The sequence below is a fragment of the Acanthochromis polyacanthus genome, chromosome 22, assembly GCF_021347895.1.
Source record: "Acanthochromis polyacanthus isolate Apoly-LR-REF ecotype Palm Island chromosome 22, KAUST_Apoly_ChrSc, whole genome shotgun sequence".
In the NCBI taxonomy this organism is placed as follows: Eukaryota; Metazoa; Chordata; class Actinopteri; family Pomacentridae; genus Acanthochromis; species Acanthochromis polyacanthus.
In genome coordinates this window covers 4837282-4865098 of record NC_067134.1, presented here as the reverse complement: position 1 = coordinate 4865098, position 27817 = coordinate 4837282, and the positions used below count along the sequence as shown (strand labels likewise).

Genomic DNA, 27817 nt, shown 5'->3' with positions numbered 1-27817 from the left:
TAGACTAACACATTTAAGCTTTATTAAACAATGATACATAAATTGAAAACAAACGGAAACGAGGTTTAAGAAGAACATTTCTCACAGTTTCTAGTTCACCACACTCACAGTTCCTATCTCTGTGCTTCCCAATCAAAGCCAGTCCACTTTTCAGACTGCAGTGTCTGAGTCTTAGCCAGGTTAGAACAATTGAGTCTCTTCTTGCACCACTGAAGTGTCTTCTTACTTTTCCCATTTTACCTTGAAGAGCAAAATCAGTCCCCCCCTTCTTTTGTTTCTTAAAAAGTCAAAGCATTTATCCCTCAGACTGACTGTAAAACCACGTGTTTGGAGAGATTGATAGAGCTGGAATGAAAATGTCTTTGGGGAAATCAGTGGCTCCAGATGGACTTACAACCAACTTTGATCCGTTTTTCTGGGCTGATATTAGAGAATGACTGTTTGAAGCATTCAAAGAAGCTTTCAATCAGGGAGTCACACTCATTTTAGTTCAGGTTCCACATTTAGCCCAGTTTGATCTCAAGTGGGCCGGACCGCTTTTTACTACAGGATCAAAACCACAAAATTCAGGTTAAAAAAGACAAAAAATGAGACAAAAACCAGACAAAATATTGTGAAAATGAGACACAAAACGTTAAAAATAGAGACAAATGACACAAAATAAAAAGGGCAAAAAAATTAGACAAGTTACAAAGCAGCAAAAAAATGGATAAACGACAAAAACGTGACAAAAATACACAAAACGGCACGCAAAACCACGACTAAAGCAAAATACAAAATGACAGAAATAAGACAAAAATACAAGCGAGGAAAAAGGAAACACAACACGACAAAAACGAGAAACAAAACATGAGATGAATGACAAGTCAGACAAAAAAGACAAAAAATAACAAAAACGTGACAAAATACGACAAAAATGAGACACAAAAGGACAAAAGAAGGATGCTGCTTTTACACTCTTTCTACATTCATTGAAAGCTTCTGACAAGCTTCAACACCACTTTATTTGACATTCACTGCATTATTTTGGATTAAAATTTCATTCATATGCTCTCAGTGTTGTCCAGCAGAATTCCTTCAATGTGGAACTAGTAGAAGATGAGATGTTAACAGGAGCAAACACCAAGGAGACCCATCAGTCCTCTGCTGTTTATTATTAGCTCTGGATATCAACCCTCCTGTTGGCTTCATTTACAGCACCAAAAAACATGAAAAAAATCCATAAATTCAGCAAAAAAATTGAAACTAAATGGAAGCTCTGATCCATTCACCATAAAACACAAACTACTTCAGAATATTCCAGTAAAAATGAGCTGAAACATTTGGAAGAAACTATCACTAAAATATGATCAACAGGGAAACTTCTAACATTCTGATTGTTGGAAATCAAATCTAAAATCCTTGAAGATCTGCTTCCAAAGGAATCTTTCATATTTGGTAGAATACTGAGAAGAGGAATGGAAGGATTTCAGGATGAATTTACCACAAACCACAGAAGAGCACAGAATACTTTGGAAAGAGTGATCTAGATGTGATGAACTGACTGCCAGGTCCTCACACCTTAATCCCATCATCAGAAAGTTATGGAGATTTATGGCAAGAAAAGTTCATAATGATGGAAAACAGTTCAATAACAAGGATGACCTGAAACATTAATGATTAAAGCACGAGACAGAATTGATGAGAAAATGCTGCTTTCTCTGATTCAGAACCAAAAAGGTGAACAGAAGTGACTTTACATTATGGAGACAATAAATTATGAAGATTTGATCTCTGTGTTCCATGTTGAGTAGAACAAAGCAGATGAATAATAAACAGCTGATATAATGTGTGTTTGTAATGAAGAACTCAGAGTCAGGATTTTTAGCCACAGCCCTTTATTCTTCTCCATCACACACAAGATGAAGGAAGTTCTCGTTTCATCACTAGAACAGGACTTAAAGACTCAAATCAGGATCAAGTGTGGCTGCACAAAAAGCTGATTTTCACTGGACAATAATGTGTGAAAGTCTGTCAGCAGTTTGGAGATTCACTGCTTCCTCTCTCATTTCACACTTTGTGCAGCTCAAATGCTTTTAGTTCAAGTGAGCATCAGAGGAACACAGCACACTTCTCCTCCATTCCTCGGGCATCTTCTCAACATCTAAGATCCTGTTGAACAACCCAGTCAGAAACTCGACTGCTACCTCTCCGAGACACTTCCATACCTCCACAGGTATATCATCAGGACCAAATGCCTTTCCACTCTTCATCCTGAGCACACCAGCTCACCTACGACCGCTCAAACACTGCGTTATTATTTCCATATCCTTCTGTACACTACGGTTCAAAAGTTTGGGGTCATCCAGACAATTCTATGTTCTCCATGAAAGCTCCCACTTTTCTTCATGTGCTAACATAACTGCACAAGGGTGTTCTAATAGTCAATGAGCTTTTCAACACCATTAGCTAACACAATGTAGCATTAGAACACAGGAGTGATGGTTGCTGGAAATGTTCCTCTGTACCCCTATGGAGATATTCCATTAAAAATCAGCTGTTTCCAGCTACAATAGTCATTTACCACATTAACAAGGTCTAGATTGAATTTATCATTTATTTAATGCTATCTTCATTGAAAAGAACTGATTTCAAGAAAAAGGACATTTCTAAGTGACCTCAAACATTTGAACAGTAGTGCATATTTATATAATGTCATATATTTTAAAATTAGACATGTAAGATGAAATAATATTGATGATAGCTCGTGTCCTTGTTCCTCTTTTAGCACACATCACACAGTATTACAATGAATAAGAACATTCAATCATCAAATACAATCATTTTCATAACAAGCTGCTGTGGAGGCAAAACCTTTTTGTTCTTTGCAATAAATCTTTTCTTCTTTTATTCAGAGCTCTGAAGGTACAGGTGACACAGAGTGCAAAGCAGTCTATGTGTCAAGTCAAACTGGAAGGAGCTGAGAACTCAAAGGAGAAGCATTTACGCACAGGTCCTACACTCAGCTGGGGCGGAACAAATCTGCGGCTGCAGGTTTGCCACCGGCGGCATACATGGGGACACACACAGCCCTGAGGAGGAACTGAGATAAGTGACCGCGTTCAAACAAAGTGTCCGTGAGTTTCTGTTGGGAAAGCATCAAGATCTGCGGCAAACTGTGCAGGATTGCCTTCATCTCCAAAATCCGGGTTGCAGCCGGTAAGAGCAGAATTCTGGAGACTCTAAAAGACTGTTTAAGCTGCCGATGTGTGCCACTGCAGTATGTGTTAGCATTAGCATTAGCCACGGAGATCGACGTCAAGCACGAGCGGCTTGCTGTCAACTTTGTCTGTTTACCAATAATTTCCGTGTGTTTTGTAATTATTCCGTTGAAAATAAGATTGCAGGCTAATTGGTGCTAATTAGAGGGTTCCAGCTAAGACCAGTGAATTCATCCTGTTTGTAATGGTGGGTTTTTACGATGTCCTTTATTTATTTATTGGATCTGGAAAGGATTGCCCTTTAAAAGCACTTTATGCACTTTAAATATTTTTAAAACCATGAAGTAAAAAGTATAAAATGTTTTTAAATTTTTTTTTGATATAAATGCTAAGAGTAATTTGTTAAACTGTGATTCAAAATCAACTCTTTAAAATGCAGATAAATTCATGTGTGGTATAGTATTGGGTTGAATATTGCTCATGCCATGATTTGTCACTTCAGTTTATGTGGTGTTGAGGTTGACAAACATAAATTGAGTGGAGCAGCATTTTCCAATGTGGTGAAAATGTACATGAGGAATGGTTGTTACTATTTGCTGGATGTCGTAATGGGTCATTCCAGGTGAAATGACCAGATATTCCTGTTTTGAAATTCGTCTTAAATTTACATGCCATTAGATAGTCACAAAAGTACTTTCTATGCAAAATTGTAGGCCTGTAGCTGAAATATTTTCTGAGTTGTAGGGGTCTGAAATTTTCAGAATTTGGGCTCTAAATAGCTGAAAAAAAGCCTCGCCAGGTTTTTTTTTTTTTTTTTTTTTTTTCATCTTTAAGTGGTAAATTCTCAGCCTCTAGATATACCAGAGAGCTGTGAGTTGGTAAACAAGGCCTCTGCATGTAGCTAGTGCCCCACAAACATCCCCAGGTGTTTCTCTACACACTGCAGGCCATGGGGGCTTGCTAAAAATGCTAAACATTAAGAAAAACTTACTCGCGAGTGGGGTTTGGGACCTTCAAAGTACTAGAAATACTGCACAGAAGTGTTCTAACACCCCTGGGTTCCATTCTACACAAACCTGTGTGATAACTTAGCAAACTGGAGCTTTCTAGGTACCTCAGTTTGGAAAATATGAGCTCCCAAAGTTGGACGAGATTTCTAATTTTCTATTTTTGGTGGCAAAAATGTCAGTGTGGGACAGGTACCAGAGACCCCAAATTTTTCTACAAGACAGTTCCATCTGTCGTCTATCACTGTACAAAAAGCAGCAAGGTTATATTTGTAGTTACTGAGATATTCTTACTCAAAATGGCATGGGTAATGTCAAAAAATAAGAGGGAAAAGAAAGAAAGCAACTGTCTGATTGATGAGTGGAGTCCTGCTCAAACCCTGGGTAGATGAAACATCCTTTTTCAAGTGGGGAAACTGCACAAACTGTGAGAAAAATCATCACTGAGAATCACCTGTCATTGAAAGTGGGAGGACACTTTGACACTATGGGAGAGAGCAAAGAAGAGAGAGTGAGAGCTGCCTTTAAACAGAACACTGAGAAGTAAAATACATACACTAACTTGCAGCATAAGCAGGGCAGCTCAATTTAAATTTCATTGTCTATGAAAGTTCTTCTCATTCTTAGTTTTCTACCAGCAGTCCTGTCTTGAATCACCTGCAGTGGCATCTTTATGTTCTCTTTATTCTCTTTTTCCATGTCTGTTTTCTGTGTATGTTCCTTATTTTTAACAGTTTAAGTTCATTTGTATCAGTTTTAGGTGAAACTGAAAAGAGCTAAAAGTGAACTATTGAGTTGAAATGTGTCCTCTGTGTTGGCTGATGAACATATGGGACACTCTGACACTTGTGTATAGAGTGGTATCCTGATGAAGATGTGTTTGATGTGACAGGTGATTGGCAGGAGGAGGAGAGTCTGACGGAGGAGCAGAGGAATGTTGGCAGCCATTTAGTCTGAGCTCAACAACGGAGGAAACATGGATTCTTCACAAAACGTGAGAAACATACCACTGTAACATTATTCTCATGAATTTGTTCTTTAAAATGTCTAAAGTTGCTCCAGTTGGTTAGATGGGCCGACCAAAGCCAGGTGACGTTGGCTGGAGAGATGTAGCTCTGCAGAAGCAGCTGTACTGAGGTTATAATGGTGGACTGCTAGGAAGCTGCTTGTTTTTTGTTTGAGGCTGAACTAGCTGCTGATCATACTTTATGAAAATGTCTTGCATGGTGATGAAGATAAGTAATGGAAGAAAAGTCTTGTTTTTCAAGCAAGTTGTTGAGGAAGGTAAAGAGCAGCATTTTCTTTGGTAGAGAATAATACTTTTGAGCATTGTGAGTCTACCAGCCTTTTCCTTCTCAAGAAATTCAGACAGCTGAACCCAGAAGTTCACTTACACTGTATAAACGACACATAGCCCTTTTTTAAATTTACATGATCTAACATTAAATCTGGCAATGCTTCTCCTGTTTTATGTTGTTTAAGATGACCAAAATTATCTTTAATGCCAGAATAATGAAAGAGAGATTTTTTTGGATAGTTTTTATTCCTTTATTTACAATTAGAAGTTTGCATACACTAAGATTGCTATTCCTTCAAGATGATGATGTCCTGGCTTTGAAAGCTTTTGATAGATTAAGATGTATTTTCAGGCAAACCTCAAACACACTGCTTCCTTGTGTGACGACATTAGAAAATCTAAAGAAATCAGCCAAGACATCAGGAAGACATTTGTGGGCCTCCATAGGTGTGGTTCATCCTTGGGTGCAATTTCCAGGTTGCTGTGGTTTGACATTTATCTGTCCAAACAATTACATGCACGGATCAACGCCATGGGAATGTCAAGCCATCCTACTGCTCAAGATGGAGATTGGTTAAGGTTAGAATTGTTTTGGAGGGAAATGTGCTCATCAACCCCAGAACAAAAGCAAACGACCTTGTGAAGATGCTGGCTGAGGATGGCCTGAGTACACCATCCCACAACTGTGAAGCATAGGGGTGGCAGCACCATGTTGTGGGAGTGTTTTTGCTGCAGGAGGGACTGGTGCACTTCACAAAATAGATGGCATCAAGAGGATAGAACATTATGTGGAAATATTGAAGCAACATCAGCCAGCAAATGAAAGTTTGGGCTCAAGTGGGTCTTCCAAATGGACAAGGACAGCGCTGGTGCAGATCTGACACTGTCCTGGAGAAACTGTCCACTACTGACTTAGAACTGCTTTCTGTTTCACTGTGCCCTCCATATCTGCCTCAGAAGTTTCCCCAGATATTTGTGAAACTTGTCTATATATAATGAGTTAAATAGCTCTCAGCAGATTTTGTGACCTTATGCATCTGAATGATGTCTAGCCACAAACAAAAAATCTCCAATCTTAAGGAAATATTATTATTAAGAACAGAACGAACGTATGGGTTGTGTGAAGTGAATAATGGATAGATAGTTAAATAAGAATGTTCTTAGCCTGCTTTTCACCGTTTTTTCTTCCCAAAACATAGATAAAAAATAGAAACATTTAAATTGAAAGCTGACTGAACAAATTATACAGTGAATACATTTTTTCCCTTACCAAAAACAAACAAAATGTGTGTCAGTTCAAATTGAAAATCAAATGATTTAAACTAATCACACAGATTATTGAGGTTTATCAAATGAGCAGTTACTAACATGCGTATGTGTGGTTATGTGCTACAGAGGGCTTCTTAATCAGATCTTTGTGAGAAATGGGCTGACTCCAGAGGAAAAGGCCAGAGTAGAAGTTCTTCAGCATGAGCAGTCCATTGCCACCAGGACCCAGATAAACCAGATCAGGAAGGCCCGAATTTCTTTGCTAGTTACAGAGTTTGAGAGAGTCAGCATCATGATCAACTTATTCAGAGGTATCTTATATTGTGAGGCAATAACTAAAATTGCATGTCAGAGTTAATACTAGTACTTTTATTACCTGCTTAAATACAAAGTTGGTATAGCAAGTGACATATGACAGTTTATTCTCTTGCAGTGTTCCAGAGAATATTAAACAAGTTAATTCTGTTGTCTGTGTTTTGCAGTTTATTTCAACAAACAACATTTTGAACATGTTAAAAACAAAATGTTCAGAAAATTCACAAACAAAGCAAAAAAGAAAAAAGAAATGACTTTTTCAAACAGTATTCTCCAAGCACTTAATGTTCTCTTGAGACTGACACTTGAGATAATGTTGTAAGTAAAAATTGTGCCATATGAAGGAAAGCAGCAGTTTTGTTGGTGTGGTTGGTGGTGTTTTGAGTTCTTGTTAAATCTACTGAAGAGATAAAAATGATTAAAAGTTATTAATAATACATGTACTTGATTTTCATGATTTTTTTCCCCCCTTACACTAAAATAAATCTTTGCAATTATACTGATGTGGTATTGAAACATCAACACAAAAAAATCTGACTTGGGGCACTTTCTAAAATGCCTTGAGTTTTGGCCTAAGGTTTTACATTTGAGCAACAATAAAATAGTGGGATCTTAATGGGCATTATTTCCACCAGATGACCTCATATTTGCTCTGAATTAATAGAATCTCATATATATTGTGTTTTAGTGAGTTTTAAAACACATTTAAATACGTTTATTGACACTATAAATTGGATCTTTGAAGTTCAGGCTCAGGATTTTTTCTCACTTTAAGCCCTGCAAATGTGTTTATATTACCCGCTGTGGTAATCACATCTGAAAGTGGTTTATACCGGCAGATTCATGAGAATCTAAACTTTCTATGGGTGTATACTGTTTATATAATCGCGTTTGCAGCCTTCGGACATTCTTTAAATTCCTATGCAAATAGTTTAACGGGTTAAAACAACAAATTGTACTGAAGCTCCAAATGAAATCCCACAATATGAAACAAATAATTTTATAGAGATGCACCAATATTGATACAGGTATCGGGCCGATACTGCACTTAGAAATTCATACTCATTAAACGATACCAAGAAGTAGGCTTGGGCAGTATTACGGTAATACCGTATACCACCGGTGTTTAAAAATAGCAGCGGTATCAGTTCCAATACCGTCATGAAAAAAATGCAATGCTCTTATACAGGAGATAAGTGTTATGAGAGTGTGTGGCTCCGTTATGAGAGAGTGAGAGAAAGCAGCGTGTGTGTGTGTGTGTGAGAGGGGGAGAGCGAGATGTCCGAGCGACCCTGAATGCAGCACGAACGAGGAAAACTGCAGTCAATTCGGGGAGGAAGAGAGAAGTGTAACTGCTGGGTTAGTGCGACTGTATGGTTCAGCCGCTGTTAATTTACAATAAAGGCTGCAGTATTCTTCAATAAGGCGTTATATACTTGCATAATACAAATTTTTACTCTTAAATGCGCAGGACCATTATGGGTCCCTTGGAGCATGAACGTTCACCTAATTTAAAAGATGCCTCAAGGGTTATAGTACATTATCATGCAATGATTTCATGATGGAATTGTACAAATAAAAAAAAAACATGATACCCCATGATTAAAATAAACATAAAAATGTGAAAATGACCCTATCAAGGAAAAAACCCTGCAACAACTGGTATAGGATATTTCTTTTACGCGTACAAACACTGACATTTGCTGGTGCAATGACAGTGAATGTAGAGGTAAAAGTCTACAACTTCCCCTCATCACAGACGCATTAAATATTCACATGTGATAGACACACAGTTAAGGCCCTATCCCATATTCAATGTTCACTTCAATGAAAATATCACTTAAAAAAAAACTTGACACTTACTGTGTACTCGCACACCAGCTTTGCAGGGTCTTCATTAAGATACACTGCTAGTGCTTGGAGGGTGCAATCTCTCCTTTTTGCAATCGAGTCATTCTGCAAACCACAACAGGAAATATACTGTAATTAAAGCTGCAAGCAGCGATGGACGGGTCCTCGCATCCATGCACGTCCACCAGGTGGCGCTGTGACTGACAGTGTATGTCGGCCTCTGAATCGCATCTGGACCAGAGTCTGATCATACATGTAAAATTTCAGCCAGATTGGAGCATGTTCAGAGCAGTTATAGAGCATTTCCTGTCCATCCAACAGGTGACGCTGCGACTGAGTGTATTTCAAACAGTGGATGTGATGAGGGTTGGACTCTGATCAGTCATGTAAAGTTTCAGAGTGATTGGAACATGTACAGGCTACTTATGAAGCATTTCCTGTCCATCCGACAGGTGGCGCCGCGACTGACAGTGTATGTTGGCCTATGGACGTGATCAGGAATGGAGTCTGATTACACATGTTAAGTTTGAGGCAGATCGGAGCATGCAGAGGATAGTTATACAGCAGCTGATGTTTCATGGCGAACCATCAAAACTCTGATGGTCGCCATGGCCACGCCATTTGGCTTCTGGTTAAACTTTTGATAAATTTCATCACCAAGTCCTGCTGTGTGGACTGACAAAATTTCAGGTCTCCTGGAGTTATCCCCGAGGAGGTATTCACTCTCAAAAATGAGAAAAATCATCAAAAATCTCACACCTGATCCAAGATGGCAGACTTCCTGTCGGGTTTAGGGCATGGCTCCAGGAGGCTTTTTTGTGCGTCCTGATGTGCTCTATAAGCCTCCCAAATTTTATGGATGTAGGTGAAACGTGCTGCGGGGGCTGTTTGTTAAAAATACTGTAGGGGGCGCTATAGCATGTGCAGTGCCGAGATGCATACGGTGTCGTTCCTTGGGTCGATGGTGATGTGTGTGGTAATTTTAGTGAGCATTGGAGTATTTCTAACCTGTCAAATAGCACTTTGTTTTGCATGGCGATATTTGGTTGCTACGGCAACAGCGTAGCATGAAATGTCACACCCTTGACAGTGTGGGATTGTCAAGAGGTGAAGACTCGACTGACCAATTTCCAGCATGATATCACCAAGTTTGGGGCCATTGTACCTGAAAATATAAGGCCTTAAACTTACTATTACCAACAGGTGGCGCTATGACTTTTTCAGAATTTATGAGTGTGGATGTGTTCAGACTGGACCTGGTGTCCATCATGTGAAGTTTGGGCCAGATAGAATCTTGTTCAGCTGAGATATGAATCGTTAAATTTTCATGGCGAATCATCGAAATTGGTTTGGCCGCCACAGACACGCCCTTTGATGACAAGTCACCATTTTCACTGGGATGCATCATCAATGTGTTCAGCCTGTTGTCACCGCATTTGAAGTGAATATGATCAACCGGGTAACAATAGGGCATGAAAGTGTAAAAGATGTCTATTTCCTGAAACCACAAGGTGGCGCTATGACTGTCAATGAATATCCCTATGTGGATGACATCAGGACAGGACTGTCATCATACATGTAAAGTTTCAGGCAGATTGGAGCATGTTGAGAAGAATTAGACACCACTTCCTGTTTCATGGCGTAGGATCAGTTTTTTGAGGCTCTGCCATGGCCACACCTTTTGGCTTCTGGTTGAGTTTTTGATCACTTTTCATCAGAAAGGTCTGGTGCATGTACTGGTCAAATTTCAGTTCTCTCAGACTTACCCCCTCGGAGCTATTAATTTTGACAAATGTACAGCAAATTCAAGATGGCCGACTTCCTGTTGGGTTTAGGGCGTGGCTGTAATTGACTTTTTGGTGTGTCCTGATGTTCTGCATATGCCCACCAAATATTGTAGCTGTACACGAAACATTGTGGCAGTTGGCCTAATGACTACTTTTTCAACTTTGCAGGTGGCGCTATAGAGCCATTTTGCCACGCACATGCGCAACTCCCATAAAATATCAAATTTTTCGCCAGTCCTGATGTGCACGCCAAATTTCACGCGTTTTGGAGTATGATAAGGCCGCCAAAAAGCCAATTTACTTTACGGGAGAAAAAAAAAAAAAAAATATTGAATATATTTCCCTATTGAAACCCTAGGGTCCTAGGCACCGCTGGTGCCTTGGACAGTCGGTGCCCTTGCACCGCCTGTCCTCGGCACCCTCGGTGCTCGGACCCTAATAATAATAATAATAATAATAAACCCTAGGGTTTCAATAGGGTCCTTGGCACCGCTGGCGCCTTGGACAGTCGGTGCCCTTGCACCGCCTGTCCTCGGCACCCTCGGTGCTCGGACCCTAATAAACCCTAGGGTTTCAATAGGGTCCTAGGCACCGCTGGTGCCTTGGACAGTCGGTGCCCTTGCACCGCCTGTCCTCGGCACCCTCGGTGCTCGGACCCTAATAATAATAATAACATAATAATAATAATGAACCCTAGGGTTTCAATAGGGTCCTAGGCACCGCTGGTGCCTTGGACAGTCGGTGCCCTTGCACCGCCTGTCCTCGGCACCCTCGGTGCTCGGACCCTAATAATAATAATAACATAATAATAATAATGAACCCTAGGGTTTCAATAGGGTCCTAGGCACCGCTGGTGCCTTGGACAGTCGGTGCCCTTGCACCACCTGTCCTCGGTGCTCGGACCCTCAAAAACACAACACTGATGGAAGAATTCATGAGAGCGATGTCTTTGACAGTGTTATGTGGATTGTGTTCCTGGAAGAGAGAGTGGTGGTTTACAGTGCAAAGTATCCACAGTAATTAAGGTATCTATTACTATGCTAATAATTACAAACACACCTGGTTAATGGCAGCCATAATTTGTCCTATTTTGCGTCCTGGTGCTCCGCCTTTCTTTCGGAACACTCTTGACAGCTTGCCAGAGTAGTGGTCCAGCTGAGACACAAACTTCAGCACAAGTGGGATTGTGGTAATGCATGTGAACTCTGCACTTACCTAGGCAAAAACAAGGTAAACCAAGACAAAAACACAAAGTACAGAGGAATATTAACAACTGGCTTAAAATATTAAAGTCGAATTAATATGAATTAAGGTTCCCACTCTTTTCTGGAAATCATTTTTCAGGATGGTTTCTGGCTTTTTTGTAGTGTCTTAGTATTATACATTTAGGATTCATACTATTTTTTTAATCTTTATTTACTCTGATTTCTTATGAATATATTATGTTGATTTACTGTTTATGTACCCTAAATTTCAATTTGCCGTTTTTTTTATTTTTGTCTTATTTTTCTGTCACTGTCTATTTATTTGGCACTTCCTCCTGTTTACTGGTGCTTTAGAGTCGCTGCGACTCGTGCTGCAAACACGACATAACCACCTCCTATCATTATATCTCAATTCTCAGCCGTCTGTATGACGGCTATTAGACAACCTTTTGAGTTTAAGAAAACTTAAAGAACAAAAATCTAGAAAAACTCATGGCGTGACAGACATGTGATTTTATTTTAGCAAAATTATAGGTATCTAAGACTCCCAAAGCGTCTGTTGTTGCGGTTCAAGAGGAAAAAACACCTGTTTGCACAGCTGCAAGTCTCAGATACAACCAAGTACTTTTTGAAATATTTTTTAACCGGACTGCACCTCATTCTTAAACATGTATTTGTAGACTTTACCTTTTGGGAGGCCGCGTAGCCGTGTGTGGAGAAGGATGAAACGACGCAGAAGAGTGGAGCAGAGGCGCGCGCGCCTCCCGCCGCTCGGTGGAGCAGCTTAAATGGATGATATCACAAACGCTCTGCAGCGAAAGAGTCACGGCCGCATGGCTCATGTGCACGCTAAACTGAGACAAAAGCACTCAACAGCTCGAATTTTTTCATAAATCCTTCCATTCCTAATCTATACCGGATATTGTTTTAGCACAGTAATGCTTAGAACTTATTATTTTGCATGAAGGTGCTAGCTTGTCATCGCATCATGATGACTAGCTAGCATCTTGCAATGAGATTATAATTCAGTCTTCACCTCAACATAACTGATTGAGAATAAATAACTGTTTTATAAAATAATGGTATATAAAAGCAAATTACTTACCGCTATCTGGAAGATGGCCAAGGATTCTGCTGATGCAGCTACATTCATCAGGCACCAAAGGATAAATGCGGTCGTCACGAAATCTCGCGAGACCTTGAACGAGAGGTTGTACAGCGTCCAAGGGACAAGCTACCTTCTAAATTTTACTTAACACTGTTGCATTGGGGAAACTAATATAGCCACGTAAAAGTGAGATTGCACATTTTTACTTACAAATAACACAACTAACTTGCATTTTTATGAAAAACTAACAATTTTGAGTAATTCAAACATAATGACGTGTTATATCCAACAGTAGTGACATTTCCTTTTTTGAGTGTAGATGAGACAAAATCTTTGATCTGTTACAACAATGTGAAAGGTGCTTGTCCTCTGGGTTCCTCTGACCACAACTGCATCCTCCTTATCCCTGTCTACCACTGTACTGAAGCAAGGCAAAGTGCAGAACATCAGAATGAAAGTTTGTCACACTCTGCAGGGATGTGTGGAGGTTACTGACTGAGACGTGTTTAAGGAGTCCTCAGCTGATATTGATGAACCGACTGATGTGAGCAGCTGGGTCACAGACTGAAACCAGTGTTATTCCTGAAAAAACTGTTAAACTATATCCAAACACTAAGCCATGGCTTTCTAAGAAGCTTAAAGACCTACTGTACAGAAAGAAAACAGTCTTCAGAGAAGGAAATACACTAAATCTGTATAACCGACAGAAGGAAATAAAGTAGGAGATCAGGACCCACAAAAGACAATACAAAGACAAACTTGAGTCTCAGCTCAAAATTAACAACCTCAGTTCAGTCTGGGACGGCATGAATTTGATCACTGGGACTAATTAATGTGTCAATGAGAGAGTTCAGCTCAGTGGTTATAATTCTGATTTAGAGCTGGCTCAAAGTCTAAACAGTTTTTATGTCAGGTTTGACTCCCATGATTTTAGGGCTAAACATGCTGAGACTAAAAACTCTCATGTCAGCCTCTCCACAGAATCCCTTTCTTGATGTGGGCAATGTAATCTGGTGTCTCAAACAGTGCAGACCAAAGAAAAGTCTTCTACCTGATTACATCGGTGGCCGTTTATTGAAAACTTTTACTATGTCTGACTAAATGACCAAGATTGCTGCCAATGTCCCTGTCTATCTTATGTTTTGTTTGATTTTTCTTTAAATGGCTTTTATTTTGCTTGTAATTGTTTAATTGTGTTTTTTACATTTTTAAAACATTTCCTTTAATCGTTGCTATTCCTTTAACTGTTTTACTGTTTGATGGTGAACGCTTGTGTAACTGCTGCACAACAAATTGCCCGGGTCGTTGGGGTCAAATCCAGAATTCAGTGGCAGAATTACAGATCTTTTCTGGCCTGGTATCAACATCTGATCCCCTAGGAGAAACTAGAAAGTGTTGGTGGTCTGAATTGACCCTGCTGCCATTAAGGCCTAAATCTGAACATTGATGTTTGTATGCTTTTCATATTGTACATTTCTCCAGTAATGTAACTTAATGGAAAGTTTGGGGATCAAGGGATCCTGGTGGTACAATCCCATCAGTCCCAGCTCTGCTTTGCTTTTCACGGTGATGGACAGATTTTACTACCCAATATTCAAAAACTACCGTGCAGAAAGCTGAAAACCATCAGCCTGTGAAATTAGTTTTGATGACATTGTGAGTGTGCTGTTGACACATTTCTAGGTTTGTAATGACAAAGCTGCTAGCATGTCTGCAGATTCATGATCTTGTTTCAGCCTCATGTCCAACTACATGGAATTGAGACTTTTAGGTTAAATTTTTTCATGATTGCTCTTCCATCACTGCCTCTGTTTTTATCTTTGTCTTTTGCTACAGAAATGTGAACACAGCAATGGAGTGAGATGTCGGACCTCTGAGGAGGATAAGGATGGTTTGGCAACAACAGCAAAAAGAGATGAATCACTCAGCTGTGAGCAATGTGGCAAGACTTTTGTCACAGCAACAAAGCTAAGAATTCACAAACATATTCACACTGTGGACAAACCATTCAGCTGTGATCAGTGTGGAAAGACTTTTACTTCCAATACTCGGTTAAAAAGACATCAACTCATTCACAGTGGAGTTAAACCATTCAGCTGTGATCAGTGTGGAAAGGCTTTTACTCACAAGAGTCACTTAAAAAGCCATCAACTCATTCACAGTGGAGTTAAACCATTCAGCTGTGATCAGTGTGGAAAGGCTTTTACTCACAATAGTAATCTAGCAACACATCAACTCATTCACAGTGGAGTGAAATTGTTCGGCTGTGATCAGTGTGGAAAGGCTTTTACTCAGAAGAGTCACTTAAAAAGCCATCAACTCATGCACAGTGGAGTTAAACCATTCAGCTGTAATCAGTGTGGAAAGGCTTTTACTGACAAGAGTATGTTAAGAAGTCATCAGCTCATTCACAGTGGAGTTAAACCATTCAACTGTGATCAGTGTGGAAAGGCTTTTACTCAGAAGAGTGATCTAGCAAAACATCAACTCATTCACAGTGGAGTGAAATTGTTCGGCTGTGATCAGTGTGGAAAGGCTTTTACTCACAAGAGTCACTTAAAAAGTCATCAACTCATTCACAGTGGAGTTAAACCATTCAACTGTGATCAGTGTGGAAAGGCTTTTACTCACAAGAGTACATTAAAAAGTCATCAACTCCTTCACAGTGGAGTTAAACCATTCAGCTGTGATCAGTGTGGAAAGGCTTTTACTCAGAAGAGTCAGTTAAAAAGTCATCAACTCATTCACAGTGGAGTTAAACCACTCAATTGTGATCAGTGTGTGAAAACCTTTACTCAACATGAACAGTTGTTGATCCATCAATGCCCCCATTCTGGTAGGAAGCGGTACCACTGTGACTCCTGTGAAAAAACTTTCAACGACCAACAGAGTTTAAAACGTCACCAACGCATCCACACTGGACATGATGTGTACGTATGTGATCACTGTGGCGAACTATTTGTATTGTATTCACAGTTAAAAGCTCATGAAGTGACCCACACTGGGGTTAAACCATACCTTTGTGACCAGTGTGGGAAGCGCTACAGCTACATTGCACACCTCAAAGTTCACCAACGTGTCCACACTGGGGAGACACCATACAGATGTGACGAGTGTAAGAAGACTTTCACAACTTTGGGTTCCCTGAAACGACACCAGCAGATCCACACCCGAAAGAAAGCATTGAATCAATGTCACAGTGAGGTATGTAAAGACTGGTCACAGTGTACACACAATTATGTATTGGATAATTTTGGCTATTACTGCAAAATTGTTTCAAAACTGTTTTGAACAACTGTGGTCTTGCTCTGGGGGTCAGGCATATGGGTTCTGTAAAGCGTCTTGAGACGATTTGACTGTAATTGACGGTATATAAATAAAATTGAATTGAATTGAATTGGTCAGTTCAATTCTGTTAACACATTATCAGCTATTGTTCAGTCTGGCTTGTATTCGTTTTGACACAGAAATCTGGTCCAGGTTAATCTGGGGATGTAGGTTAGATTAGGAATTCTGACGTAATCAGACAACTGAATGTTAAATTCCAACAGGTAAAAGTGTCTTCAGATGTCATTTGGGGTGCTCTCTGTCTCAGTCAAGGCATCAGTTCCTCAATGCTGCAGGAAACACTGACGTTCTCTGTGTTTGTTTGTTTGTTTTCCAAGCCGAACGGAACAGATGGAGAAAACTCTGAGACTTGTCAGCACTCTGCCAATGGTGAACAGTGTTGCTTTGACCAGTCTGGACCAACGTCCAACCAACAGGGAACCCTACAACGACACCAGCGTATGCACACTGGACACAGACTGAACCCCTGCCAAGAAGATTTCTCCATGCAGGGTTCAGTAAAAGTTCATGAAGTCCTCCACAATCTTAAAGTCCTTCAGATCCATCTTCACAGAATTCAGGTCTAATTTCTTGTTTAGTGTCTTCATTGCTTTTTTGCGAATTCCGTTATGAGGAAAGCTGTCGTTAACAGACGTGACTGGTAAATTAATGAAACCATTCAAAGTGGTTACTCAGTTCAATGAATTATCAGTGGTGGATGGATGGAGGCAGTGAGCAGCAGGGCAAATTTCCTCGATTACCACCTTAATGGTTCCTCAGATCCCTCTGGGCTGCAGGAACCCGTTGGATGCAGAGCTGGTTCAGTGATTCTCTGATGATTAATCATAATTAATTTAGGAGATTACTGACTGTAGGATTCATATCGATCTATCGATGTATCGATAATGATGAAGAATCTCTAATATTGAACAAGTAGATCAAATAAGCTGACCTCATATGTGTGTCTGTAGATAGTGGCATTTTTATAATGGTACATTTTCATGCTTTGACAGATACAGTGAGGGGAAAAAAGTTTTCAGACACCCTGAAAATTTTTACACAATCTTAAATATTATCATGAAATATTTGTTAGTCTTTTTTTGTGTTTCTAAGGGTGTGGCTGCATCAGACAGACACAAATATAAATAATTTTTTTGTTTGTTTACACGAAAAACTAACAAAACTAAATTCTACCCATTTTCTCATTTTATGGAACCAGTCAATTTTCTGTTTCTAATGTCTTTTTTATGATGTGTTTAATTTTATGATTGTACTGAAATGAATGACTCTTGAAGACCTCAAAGTGATTCTTAATGCAGTATTTCACAAATGTGTGGGATGTCCAGAAACTTTTTCCACTGCTGAATTTAACAGCAATCTGATCTGCTGATGTTAGCAAGACAAACAAGTCAAGGTTTCAGGCTTTTATCTAGAATTGTTCTTGAGATATTCATCTTCAAACAGCCTCAAATTTCAATGTGGTAAAATAAAAAAAACGAGTGAAACTGGGTCTGCAGTCCACTGACAAACCTCTAAGAAAGTATCTGACATACTGAGCTAATATTTCATAGATACCATTCGAAGTATCCATAGTTTATGATTTAAAAAAACAAGATTTTGGGAGATGGTCGATGATTTGAAACGGAGTTCCACTGTTGAAAAACCTCAATCTCTGATTCCAGCATCAGTGCTCCATTGTTGCAGTTGTGACGTTGTCTTTCAGATGGTCCTAACACAGGCCACAACTGCTCTGAAAACAACACTCATGTTCTTGTTTGGAACAGTTTCTCAGTAGAAATTACGCAGCAATGTCCAAGTTGTCAGCGGCTCCAGTAAGGAAGACTCTTAATGTGAGGAAGCGCATCCTTTGACTTCTTCCTGGAGGTTTTTCTTGTCAGAAATTGTCTTCCAGTGAGGGACTTCTGACTCTCTGTTCACTTTTCTTGCCCTCTAATATTGTTAAAACACAAGAATCAATGTTTTGGTTCAAATCACATTGTATTTGCATGTAGCTCTGTGTTTTCTGCTTCAGGAATTGGGTGATGTGTACGACCCAGCACCCACAGCTGGTTGGGTGTCATGTGGCTCTGCGTTCTGATTGGATGATTGTCCAACCACTGCCACAAGTATGAAGGTCATCCTGCAGGCGTGGAAGGAACACGTAGTGGAAACACAATAGGGATGAATCCCAAACCGCCCCCTACACACTATCCCTACACACTACCCCTCCGTTTGCGCGTTCCCGCGGAGGGTCCTCCATATCAAGGGCCGTCCCAAACCGCGTAGTGCGGAGGAAGAGTGGACTGTTCAGCCCTTAAATAGCGAGTCTGCATCGATGCTCGCTCTGGACAACTTTTTCAGGAAGTGCAACGTCAAAATGGAGGAGGAAACAACATATTGATATAAGTTCCACATGCGTCCTTTATTTCTCTCACGCAAGAATCAATGTTTTGGTTCAAATCACATTGTATTTGCATGTAGCTCTGTGTTTTGTGCTCCAGGAATTGGGTGATGTGTGCGACCCAGCACCCACAGCTGGTTGGGTGTCATGTGGCTCTGCGTTCTGATTGGATGATTGTCCAACCACTGCCACAAGTATGAAGGTCATCCTGAAGGTGTGGCAGGAACACGTAGTGGAAACACAATAGGTGTGTTCATCTGGCCATGCTGAGGAATCCCTCTGCTTCAAGCTAGTGGAGAACATCATAGTAGGTGCTGGTTGCTGCCCCCTACAGGGGCCTGTTTCACGAAGCAGGTTCACTGAAAACTCTTGAGTTTCTTAACCCTGAAATGAGGGAAACTCGGAGTTTTCCGTTTCACGAAGTGAGGTAACTCTAACCAGGGAATGCGGGGTAACTCGAGCCTGTTTCACAAAGAGGGGTAACTTAAACTCTCAGTCAGTTACCGCAGTAACAGACTCTATGACTCTAACCTGGTCGGCAGCAGGTTTATCTGAGACAACTTCGAGTTTCTCTCTGTCTCCGCCCTCTTTCAGCCACACACGCTGTTTCATTTCGTCATTCATTCAGTCAGTAAGGGAGCGAGTTTTGGCGTAGAACAGCTTTTTTTAACGATCCAGTGGATAAAGGAGCAGCATTACTGCACAGATAATTAAATATTCGTCGGTAGATTATCAGACTGCGCATAAATGTTCTCGCATTTCCGGACAATTATCGTTTTGAGCCGTACCGTTTCATAATCATTTCAAGTCCATAATCTACATAAACAACCTAATCCGTCTTTACATTACCAACCGTAGTCATGCTCTCACATCCAGCAGATATTGTGTATTGCGCTGCGGTTCTTTGCAAATGAAAGTTTTTACATAATATCGGAGATGCAGAGTAAGGCAACTGTATGCAGGACAGTCAGAAAAGTTTTCCTGGCTCTCATAATTATGGACATAAACCTGTCAGAACATCAAGGAGCAGTTCCACAGGATTGCACGTGAATGATATAGAGATCTGTTAAATTCATTTTAAATCATATTCTGTTAATGACATTGTGCTGCAGCCTCAGACTGGGATTAGTCATTTTAATTTCTTTTAGGATTTCCCAGTGTGATTGGCTGCATAGATGCACACACATCCCCATCACAGCTCCCTCACATCTTGAATAGGAAGTCCATTCACAGCATAAATGTGCAGGTAGGCTACAGGTAGACTGACTACTGTTTCTAAATGTTAAAGACTACATCATAGTTCAACATCTGTCATTCTCTGCACTGTCCAGATCATATGTGATGCTGCATACATCATTTCTAATGTATAGGCCACATGACCTGGGTCTGTTCATGACTCCAGGATTTATGGAGAGTCTAACCTGAGCAACAGACTGCAGCGTGGTCAGCAGCCTAAAGATTTTCACAATATAATTCTCTTGTCTCCCTCCTTTAATATACTCTAATGTATCCACTATACATTACAATAGAGTTTGATGGCCTTCTGCTGGGTGACAGGGGTTACCATGCCAACCCAGGCTGATGACCTCATACTCTGACCCTGAACCAGGCCCCCAACAGAACTTCAACCAGGCTCACTGCAGGACCAGAGCCCGGGTGGAGATGACCATAGGCCTGCTGAAAGCCCGTTTCCAGCGCCTACATCACCTCAGGGTGACCCCTGAGAGGGCCTGTGATATTACTGTGGCATGTGTTGTTCTTCATAATATTACCACTATTAGAGGAGAGCAACACCCTGCCCTACAAACTGAAGACCCAGATAATGACCCCATCCACCTGCAGCTATCCAGGACAGCAGAGCAGTCAGAGACACCGTATGCAATAATCACTTTAGAGTTTAAGTCACCATCATCACCACCACAGCAAATAAAGACATGATACACATTTCATTTGGTCTTCTTTATTTCCTACAAATAAAACAGATAGTTCAGTTAATGTTCCAATAGTTAACATAATTCACCTGTGACCATCACCCACCTCTAACTTGTGCTCCAGTATTTCAATTTCCAGATCTGCCCTCCTAATCTGTTTTTATTTTTTTGCATTTTCTCAGCAAATGCAGTTTGTAAATCCGTTTTACTGATAACTGGGAATACATAGAGGACATTAAATTATACAGTTGCACATGAATTCCATGGAATGAACCTCTGGTGTTTCCTGAACATCCATCTCACTGTCAGTCTGTGCAGTGGAAGTTGAGGAACCATCCTGCTGCTGTCCAGCCATGCTGTGTTAAAAAAAAGATGAGAATGTGCAATACTTCAGTGTAGGCTAAATGTCACACTCCATATTCCACCCAAAATCTGAATGGGAAGAAAATTACCAGTAACATACCTCTGTATGCCTTTCTGGATCCCCCTCTGTAAAGGCAGCAGACACAGTTTCATCCTCTTCATCCTAGATCAGTGACATGTTTCAGTAAACTTAAACTACCATTTGGATAAATCTTTGGAGTGTTGCCTTCTTACAGTTACAAGGTCTGTTGTGGTGTGAAGGAGGAGCCAAAAGACACAAAAGAGAAATAAATAATCATATATATATATATATATATATATATATATATATATATATGCGTCCATGACCTTTTATTCCACCGTTTTACAGGCATCTGCTTTCTTTCTGTTGACTGAGCAGAAGTCTGTTAGTTTAAATAGGCTTAATTATTTAACAGGACATGATATGGATGCAGATATTTAGGCTATGTGTGGATAAAACAACTGCACAGTCAAACAGCCAATTAATATTTAGGCTACTTTACAATGTAAAACATGATCAACATTAAGAACCTCCATGAGATAATGCCGAGGTCTGACCTGTTTGAACGATGTTTTTATATTTCATCTTAAGCTGCTGCCCCGTGCGCTTCTCCCCCGTGGGATTTCCCCTAAATGAAATAACTTACTAGGTTACCATTCAGACAGTTATTCCCTGTAATAATATTACGATTACAAAGGAATACATTTAAACTTACTCATTGATCCGGGCAGCAGTGTTCTCCACGCTGTCTCCCTCTCTTTTGCAGCTGCAGTGGTGTTGCACTTCTTTCTTAAAACGTGTTCAAACTCGCCATATGAGCACGTTAAAAACTTCCATTTCAAAAACGCAGCCTTTCGCTTCCCCGTTTCCATGGTGACTCGTCGAATCGGGGTTCCATTGATGCTGTCTTTTCAGAGTTGCGGTGCACGCGCGTAACTCCGGGTCAAGCTACTCCGAGTTAATTAACCCAACTCAAATCAGCTGTTGTGAAACCGAAAACAAGGAGTTTTCTATCTCAGAGTAGATCAACTCAGAGTTGCGGAAGAAACTCAGTTTCTTCAACCTGCTTCGTGAAACAGGCCCCAGGTCTCTACATAGTCCTTAATCCTGAAGAATTAGAAAACGACTAGGAAATATATTTTAACTTCATATAATAAAAAATTAACTTACACTCAACTTCTCACATGACTAATTAACCCTGTCCTGTGGGTCAAAATTGACTCGTTTCCAAGTTTGAAAATGTGGGAAAAAATATATATTTTCACAGTGAAACTTCTGATGTCCACGTTTTCAACATTTTTGGGAAATCTTTGAACATTTTTAGGTGGAAAGAAAAGTTAAAAATATTTCTTAAGAACGTTCCCATAAAATCAACCAAAATCTAATCTAACATATTTACTGATTAAAAACTTTGAATTTCTTTTTTATGTTGTTTTTATGCATAACTCACTATTTCAGACTGGCTCATGTTACTTCCATGTGATCTGCCATTAAAACGGCCACATTCTACCATTGTAAATAATAACACGCCTGCTCAAAGTTAAAGGCCAACATACGACCCAAACATGACATGGATTTGGTGCCACTTTGAACTAAGATGATCTCTTCTGTTAAACAAACCGTTGATTGTGAATCTTTTTCCAGATATGAAGCTGCTCCTTCCAGGTCCACAGATGGTAAACAATACAAAGCTCTCTGTAAAAACCCTCAGAATGTTGAATAGAATAAATGTGGACAGTTTCATGACTGTAAGAGAAGATTTCTGGATCATTTTGTGTCATGTGTTTTGTTGAGTTTACGTCTTTCTGTCTTGTTTTCAACATTTTGCATCTTTTCATGTTATTTTTTTGTACCTTAATTTTGACCATTTTGTGGTTCATTTTGGTCATTTTGTGTGTTTTTAAGTTTGTTTCTGTTTAAAATTGTTCATCTTGTTAGTTCTTTTGGTCAGTTCACGTCTATTTCATCATTCTGTGACTCAGTGGCCATTTCTGTTTGTTTTCATCTCATTTTTGCTCTGAATTGCTCATTTTATCTCTCATTTTAGTCATTTTCCATCACTTTAATAGCCTAGCTGCGCTAGACAACCGACGGCAACGAATTTAATTCTCTGCCAGGGTGGGTCTAGTTACCCTCCATAAGGCTCGAGGCTGGATTCTCCTAAAACTGGCCGGACGAATCGCCATGAATTGTAGAGTCAGAAGGCGGGCGTAACTAAGTGACGACAGAGGCGCGACGATTCTGACAGAAACAACCGTAAACTACTCGCCTAGCCGCGCTAGACAACCCATGGCAACGAATTTAATTCTCTGCCAGGGTCGACAACAAAAACGACAGCAGTCGTTGAGCTCCATTAGCACCGACTCTGAATAATCTTTCTGTTAACATGTCTGTAATATACTTGAGCTTCACTCATTGACTGTATAAATAAGGCTTCACCGAACTACCGCATCCTGTGATTTCCGGCGCTCTCAGAGCCTATTCGTTGCGCTGATTGGTTGTATACCTACCCAATTGCTGCAGAGGGATTTGATAGAGAACCTTTTAGCCCGCCTCCCTCCCTGTCGAGCGTGCCTAGACCCTTGTGCCTTCAGAACATGGGTCTAGCAGGGCTAGGCTATCACTTTAAGGTTGTTTTTGTTCAATTTTGGTGATTTTGCATCTAATTGGATCATTTTGTGCATTTCTGCATGTTCTGCCTTTTGATCTTGTTGAACAGCACCTCCTACTGGTTCCTTGTTATATTGCTGTCCCCAGTAGTATTTTTCCTTCAGTGCAGCCGTGTGCAGTTCTCCTTTTCTAGTTCAAGTCTGAGCGATTATACGTCTGTAAGTAGTGATTCATTGTCTTATTACTGTTTATTGATGGTACCTGTTGTAAATATGTTACTTTCTGTGGTAGAAATGCCAAATTCATTGCTAATCAGCTCTGGCTATGAAGCTTATTCTGTTAACCTTTAGCATGATGTGCAGTTTACTGATTGTGAAGCTTGCTTATAGGGTTGTTGTGAGCTAATACTGATTTAGTTCTCCTGTTCACTTACATGATGCATATGTGCACTTTGAGTGTGACTTCTACATTATCAGTTTGAGAATATTGTCAGTTCATGTGCATGACAATTCATGTGATTCATAAAAACACGAAAAGTTACTCCTCCAAGCAATTAATATAGTTTATTTTCAGCACTACTCATTCCATCTCATTGTAATTTTGTGAATGTTTAGTAGCTAAACTCATGTTTGTGTCAATTCATATGTTTAAAAAGCATTGTTAAAAAGATAAACTATTCACAGTGGAAAATGTTATTCAGTGTAAGCTTATTCTGTGTGTATTTCATGTCATTGCAGTTCGACAAAAAAGAAAAATATATTAAGGAAAGGAAAAGAGAATCAAAAACACAAGACTTTACCTTCAAACAAAATTCAGTCTTCTCCTGGTCCTTTTTTCCACCTTCTGATAACTGTCTGCCTAGCTCTGCAAAAGTGGCTTACGCATAGTGAGGGCAGAACACAGCATGTCTTTAGAAAAAAAAGTTGTATCAATCAGACTGTAAATGATCTATGAACAAACCTCTGTGTAAAACCTTCAGAATGTTGAATAGAATAAATTTGGACCGTGATAAATGTAAGTTAAGATTTCTGGATCAATCTGGTCATTTTGAGGCTAATTTTGGTCATGTTTTTATCTAATTCAGGTCATTTTTTTTTCTCTCTTTTTGTTGTTTTTTGTACCATCTTGGTCATTGTGTGGTTTATTTTGGTTTATTCTGATTGTCTTTAAGGTTGTTTTTGTTTCAAATTGTTCACTTTGTGGCTCATTTTGATGGTTGTGTCTTTATCTTTGGTCAGTTTATGTCTTTAGGGTTGTTCTTACTAGAAAGTTTGGTCATTTTGTGCATTTCAGTATGCTTTTATGATAGAAATGGTTTAAATCAGACTGTAAATGATCTATGAACAAACCTCTCTGCAGAAGCCTGAGTATTGAACAGAATAAATGTGGACAGCTTGGTGAATGTAAGTGGATCAGTTTGGTAATTTTGAGGCTCATTTTGTGTCAGAATGTGTTTAATTTTGATCAGTTTACATCTTTTGGTCCGTTTTTAAACATGTTGCATCTTTTCATGTTTTTTGTTGTAATTTTGTTTATTTTACATCAAGTTTTGGTCATTTGTGTCTAATTCAGGTGATGTTACATCTCTTTATGTTGTTTTTGTACCATTTTGGTCATTTTATGATTCATTTCATGTGTCTGTGAGGTTGTTTTTGTTTAAAATTGTTCATGTTGCTCATATTAGTCATTTCATGTCAGTTTGTCCATTCTGTGACTCACTGGCCATTCCTCTCATTTTTCATCTTTTCTTGCTCTGTTTTGCTCATTTTATCCCTCATGTTAGTCATTTTGCATCAGTTTAAAATTGCTTTTTTCATTTTGTACATTTTGTGTCTCATTTTCGTCATTTTGTTGCTAATTTTTGTGCCTGGTTTTGGTCATTTTTGTATTTTATTTTTGTCATTTTTGCTTAATTTTAGTCCCATTTTGGCCACTTTTGGTCTCAAAATGACCAAAATGATCCAGAAATCTCCACTTACATTCACAAAGCTGTCCAAATTTATTCTATTCAATATTCAGGCTTCTATAGAGAGCGTTGTTCATATATCATTTACTGTCTGATTTATACAACATTTTTTTTCCCTAAAAACATGCTGAAATGCACAAAATGATCCAAATGAGATCGAAAATGACCAAAATTGAACAAAAACAACTTTAAGTGATGCAAAATTGCTAAAATGAGAGATAAAATGAGCAAAACAGAACAAAAAAAGAGGCAAAAACTGAAACAGAAATGGCCACTGAGTCACAGAATGATGAAATAGATGTGAACTGACCAAAAGAACTAACAAGATGAACAACTTTAATCAGAAATAAACTTAATACAAATATCAGCTCTGAATATAGGTTGAGTTTATTCACATATTCATTCAGATTTATGTATATTTCAGTTTCATATATCTGAATTTAATTAGTACAGCTGTGAACTATTTCCACACTAGTCAGCTGCATTTTCTATAATTATGAATTCTTGTTCAGATAAAACACCAGATGAAGGATCAGATGGTTCCAACATTACAGGGTCAACATTAATTTCACCAGTATTTTAGAGCCCATTTTATTTACTTCGCTTGTCTGTATTTAAAATGACGCATATTAAGAAAGAATTACAGCTCTGAGATCAGAAAACACAAAATCTATGAGGAAAGTGATGCTATTTGTCGATATAAAGAACCCTAAGAACTTTGTGGCTGATAATTAATCTTTGTTTACGTTTTGATAAAGTTAAATATTTATTTATTGTCAGTTTGGAAGAGAGACAAATATTAATATTTAACAGGTGAGAGGGAACTGAACAAGTGAAGGAGTGGTTTGAGATTTTCAGTGAACCAAACAAATACAACACAGTTTAATTTTAGACTAAATAAAGTGAAGATTTGGAGCAAACACTTGAATTTTTTGGAAGCTTCTTGATAGAAACATGTTGTTAAAGGAAAATGTAAGAAGCTGTTGAATGTGATGAGTTTGGACAGAAGTGAACATTTATATTAGATCATTAGTATTTGATGCAGCACAGACATGATCCAACAAGAGGGGTTCAGTCTCAGAATGATTTTGGCAGAAGTGATCTATTGATTATTGATTCACTCCATATGAACGTCAGAAGTGTTCAACTGGTGTTTGTGGACCAACGGTGCCATCTGGTGGACATTACAGGATCCTACAAACATTCAGAGACACGCAGGAAATGTAAATATCACAGACCAGGAAATAATTTCAGTCACCATGTAGAAAGACACACGGACAAAGTCATAAGTCAGGTGGTCCAAAACCCTCGATATCTCTAGCTAGACTCTTCTCCTCTGTGGTTTCCAAATGGTGGAACAAATTACCAAACTCTGTGCATTCTGCTGAGTCCCTTTCTACTTTTAAAAGACAATTGAAGACTCAATTGTTTAGAGAACACCTTGGCACTTAATCTGACTCCACCTTAGGGGTAGAATAAGTCAGGTGGTCCAAAACCCAGCATTTATTTAGCGCTGACAAAGATAGTTGCAACTTGATGGCAACACCTTTGACCAATCGCACTTGAAGCACTTTTTGCACTTAATACAGGTTTTTCCTTATGTCTGAATTCTTGCTTGTATTGTACGTCGCTTTGGACAAAAGCGTCTGCTAAATGAAATTGTAGAATTGTAGGACAAAGCGCAGTCTGTCTGTGGGAGAAACCCACTGAAGAACCTCTGTGACATCTGGAGGCAGTGGACGCAGCGACATGCAGGTAAGATCCAGGAAGAAGAGCTGAAAACTTTCTGAAAGGTACAATATGCTGACTTGTTTAATTTTCTCGAGCTGAGGAAGAAACCACACCCTTTAGTTCCTCATACAGAAGTGAAGTCTGGAGTTTTAAACAGAAAAACAGTTGAGGAATCATTTGTAAATCGGCCTGTAGTTCACAAATAAGCATCAGTTTTATCAGTGCTAACGTCCTGATGGAGTTAGGTAAAGTTGGAGACACATTCACAGATTCGGACTTCCGGCATCAATAACTAATGAGATATACATTGTCAAAACATAAAAGATGCCTCTTTCAAATCGTTGTAAGCTAGATAATGTGCTACAAGGCCGGTTTTATCAAAAGCCGCTGTCTTTCAAGCTGTAGAAATAACAGTGGTGCCTATGAG

At 39.4% G+C, this 27817-nt stretch overlaps 3 protein-coding genes across 33 annotated transcripts in view; 1 reads left to right on the top strand and 2 right to left on the bottom strand.

Annotated features, from left to right (window-relative positions):
- Positions 1-27817, bottom strand: part of LOC110972485 (zinc finger protein OZF-like) — a 657596-nt gene that overhangs the window by 411806 nt on the left and 217973 nt on the right. The window lies entirely within an intron of this gene.
- LOC127531946 (gastrula zinc finger protein XlCGF26.1-like) overlaps positions 1-27817 on the top strand; it is a 217991-nt gene that overhangs the window by 1809 nt on the left and 188365 nt on the right. For 10 of the 27 annotated variants that reach the window (XR_007939157.1, XR_007939158.1, XM_051942505.1 and 7 more), the window contains exons 1-2: positions 1906-2215; positions 2895-3198. Coding sequence is in view for 1 of the 27 variants with exons in the window: in XM_051942525.1 (XP_051798485.1) it covers positions 5184-5201 (18 nt within the window). In the remaining 26 variants the exon portion in view is untranslated. Of the gene's footprint in view, positions 1-1376; positions 2216-2894; positions 3199-5099; positions 5202-27817 lie in introns of those variants that run through there. The other 17 variants (XM_051942522.1, XM_051942518.1, XM_051942520.1 and 14 more) reach the window with 8 other exon arrangements.
- LOC127532011 (zinc finger protein 615-like) overlaps positions 1-27817 on the bottom strand; it is a 190934-nt gene that overhangs the window by 5865 nt on the left and 157252 nt on the right. The window lies entirely within an intron of this gene.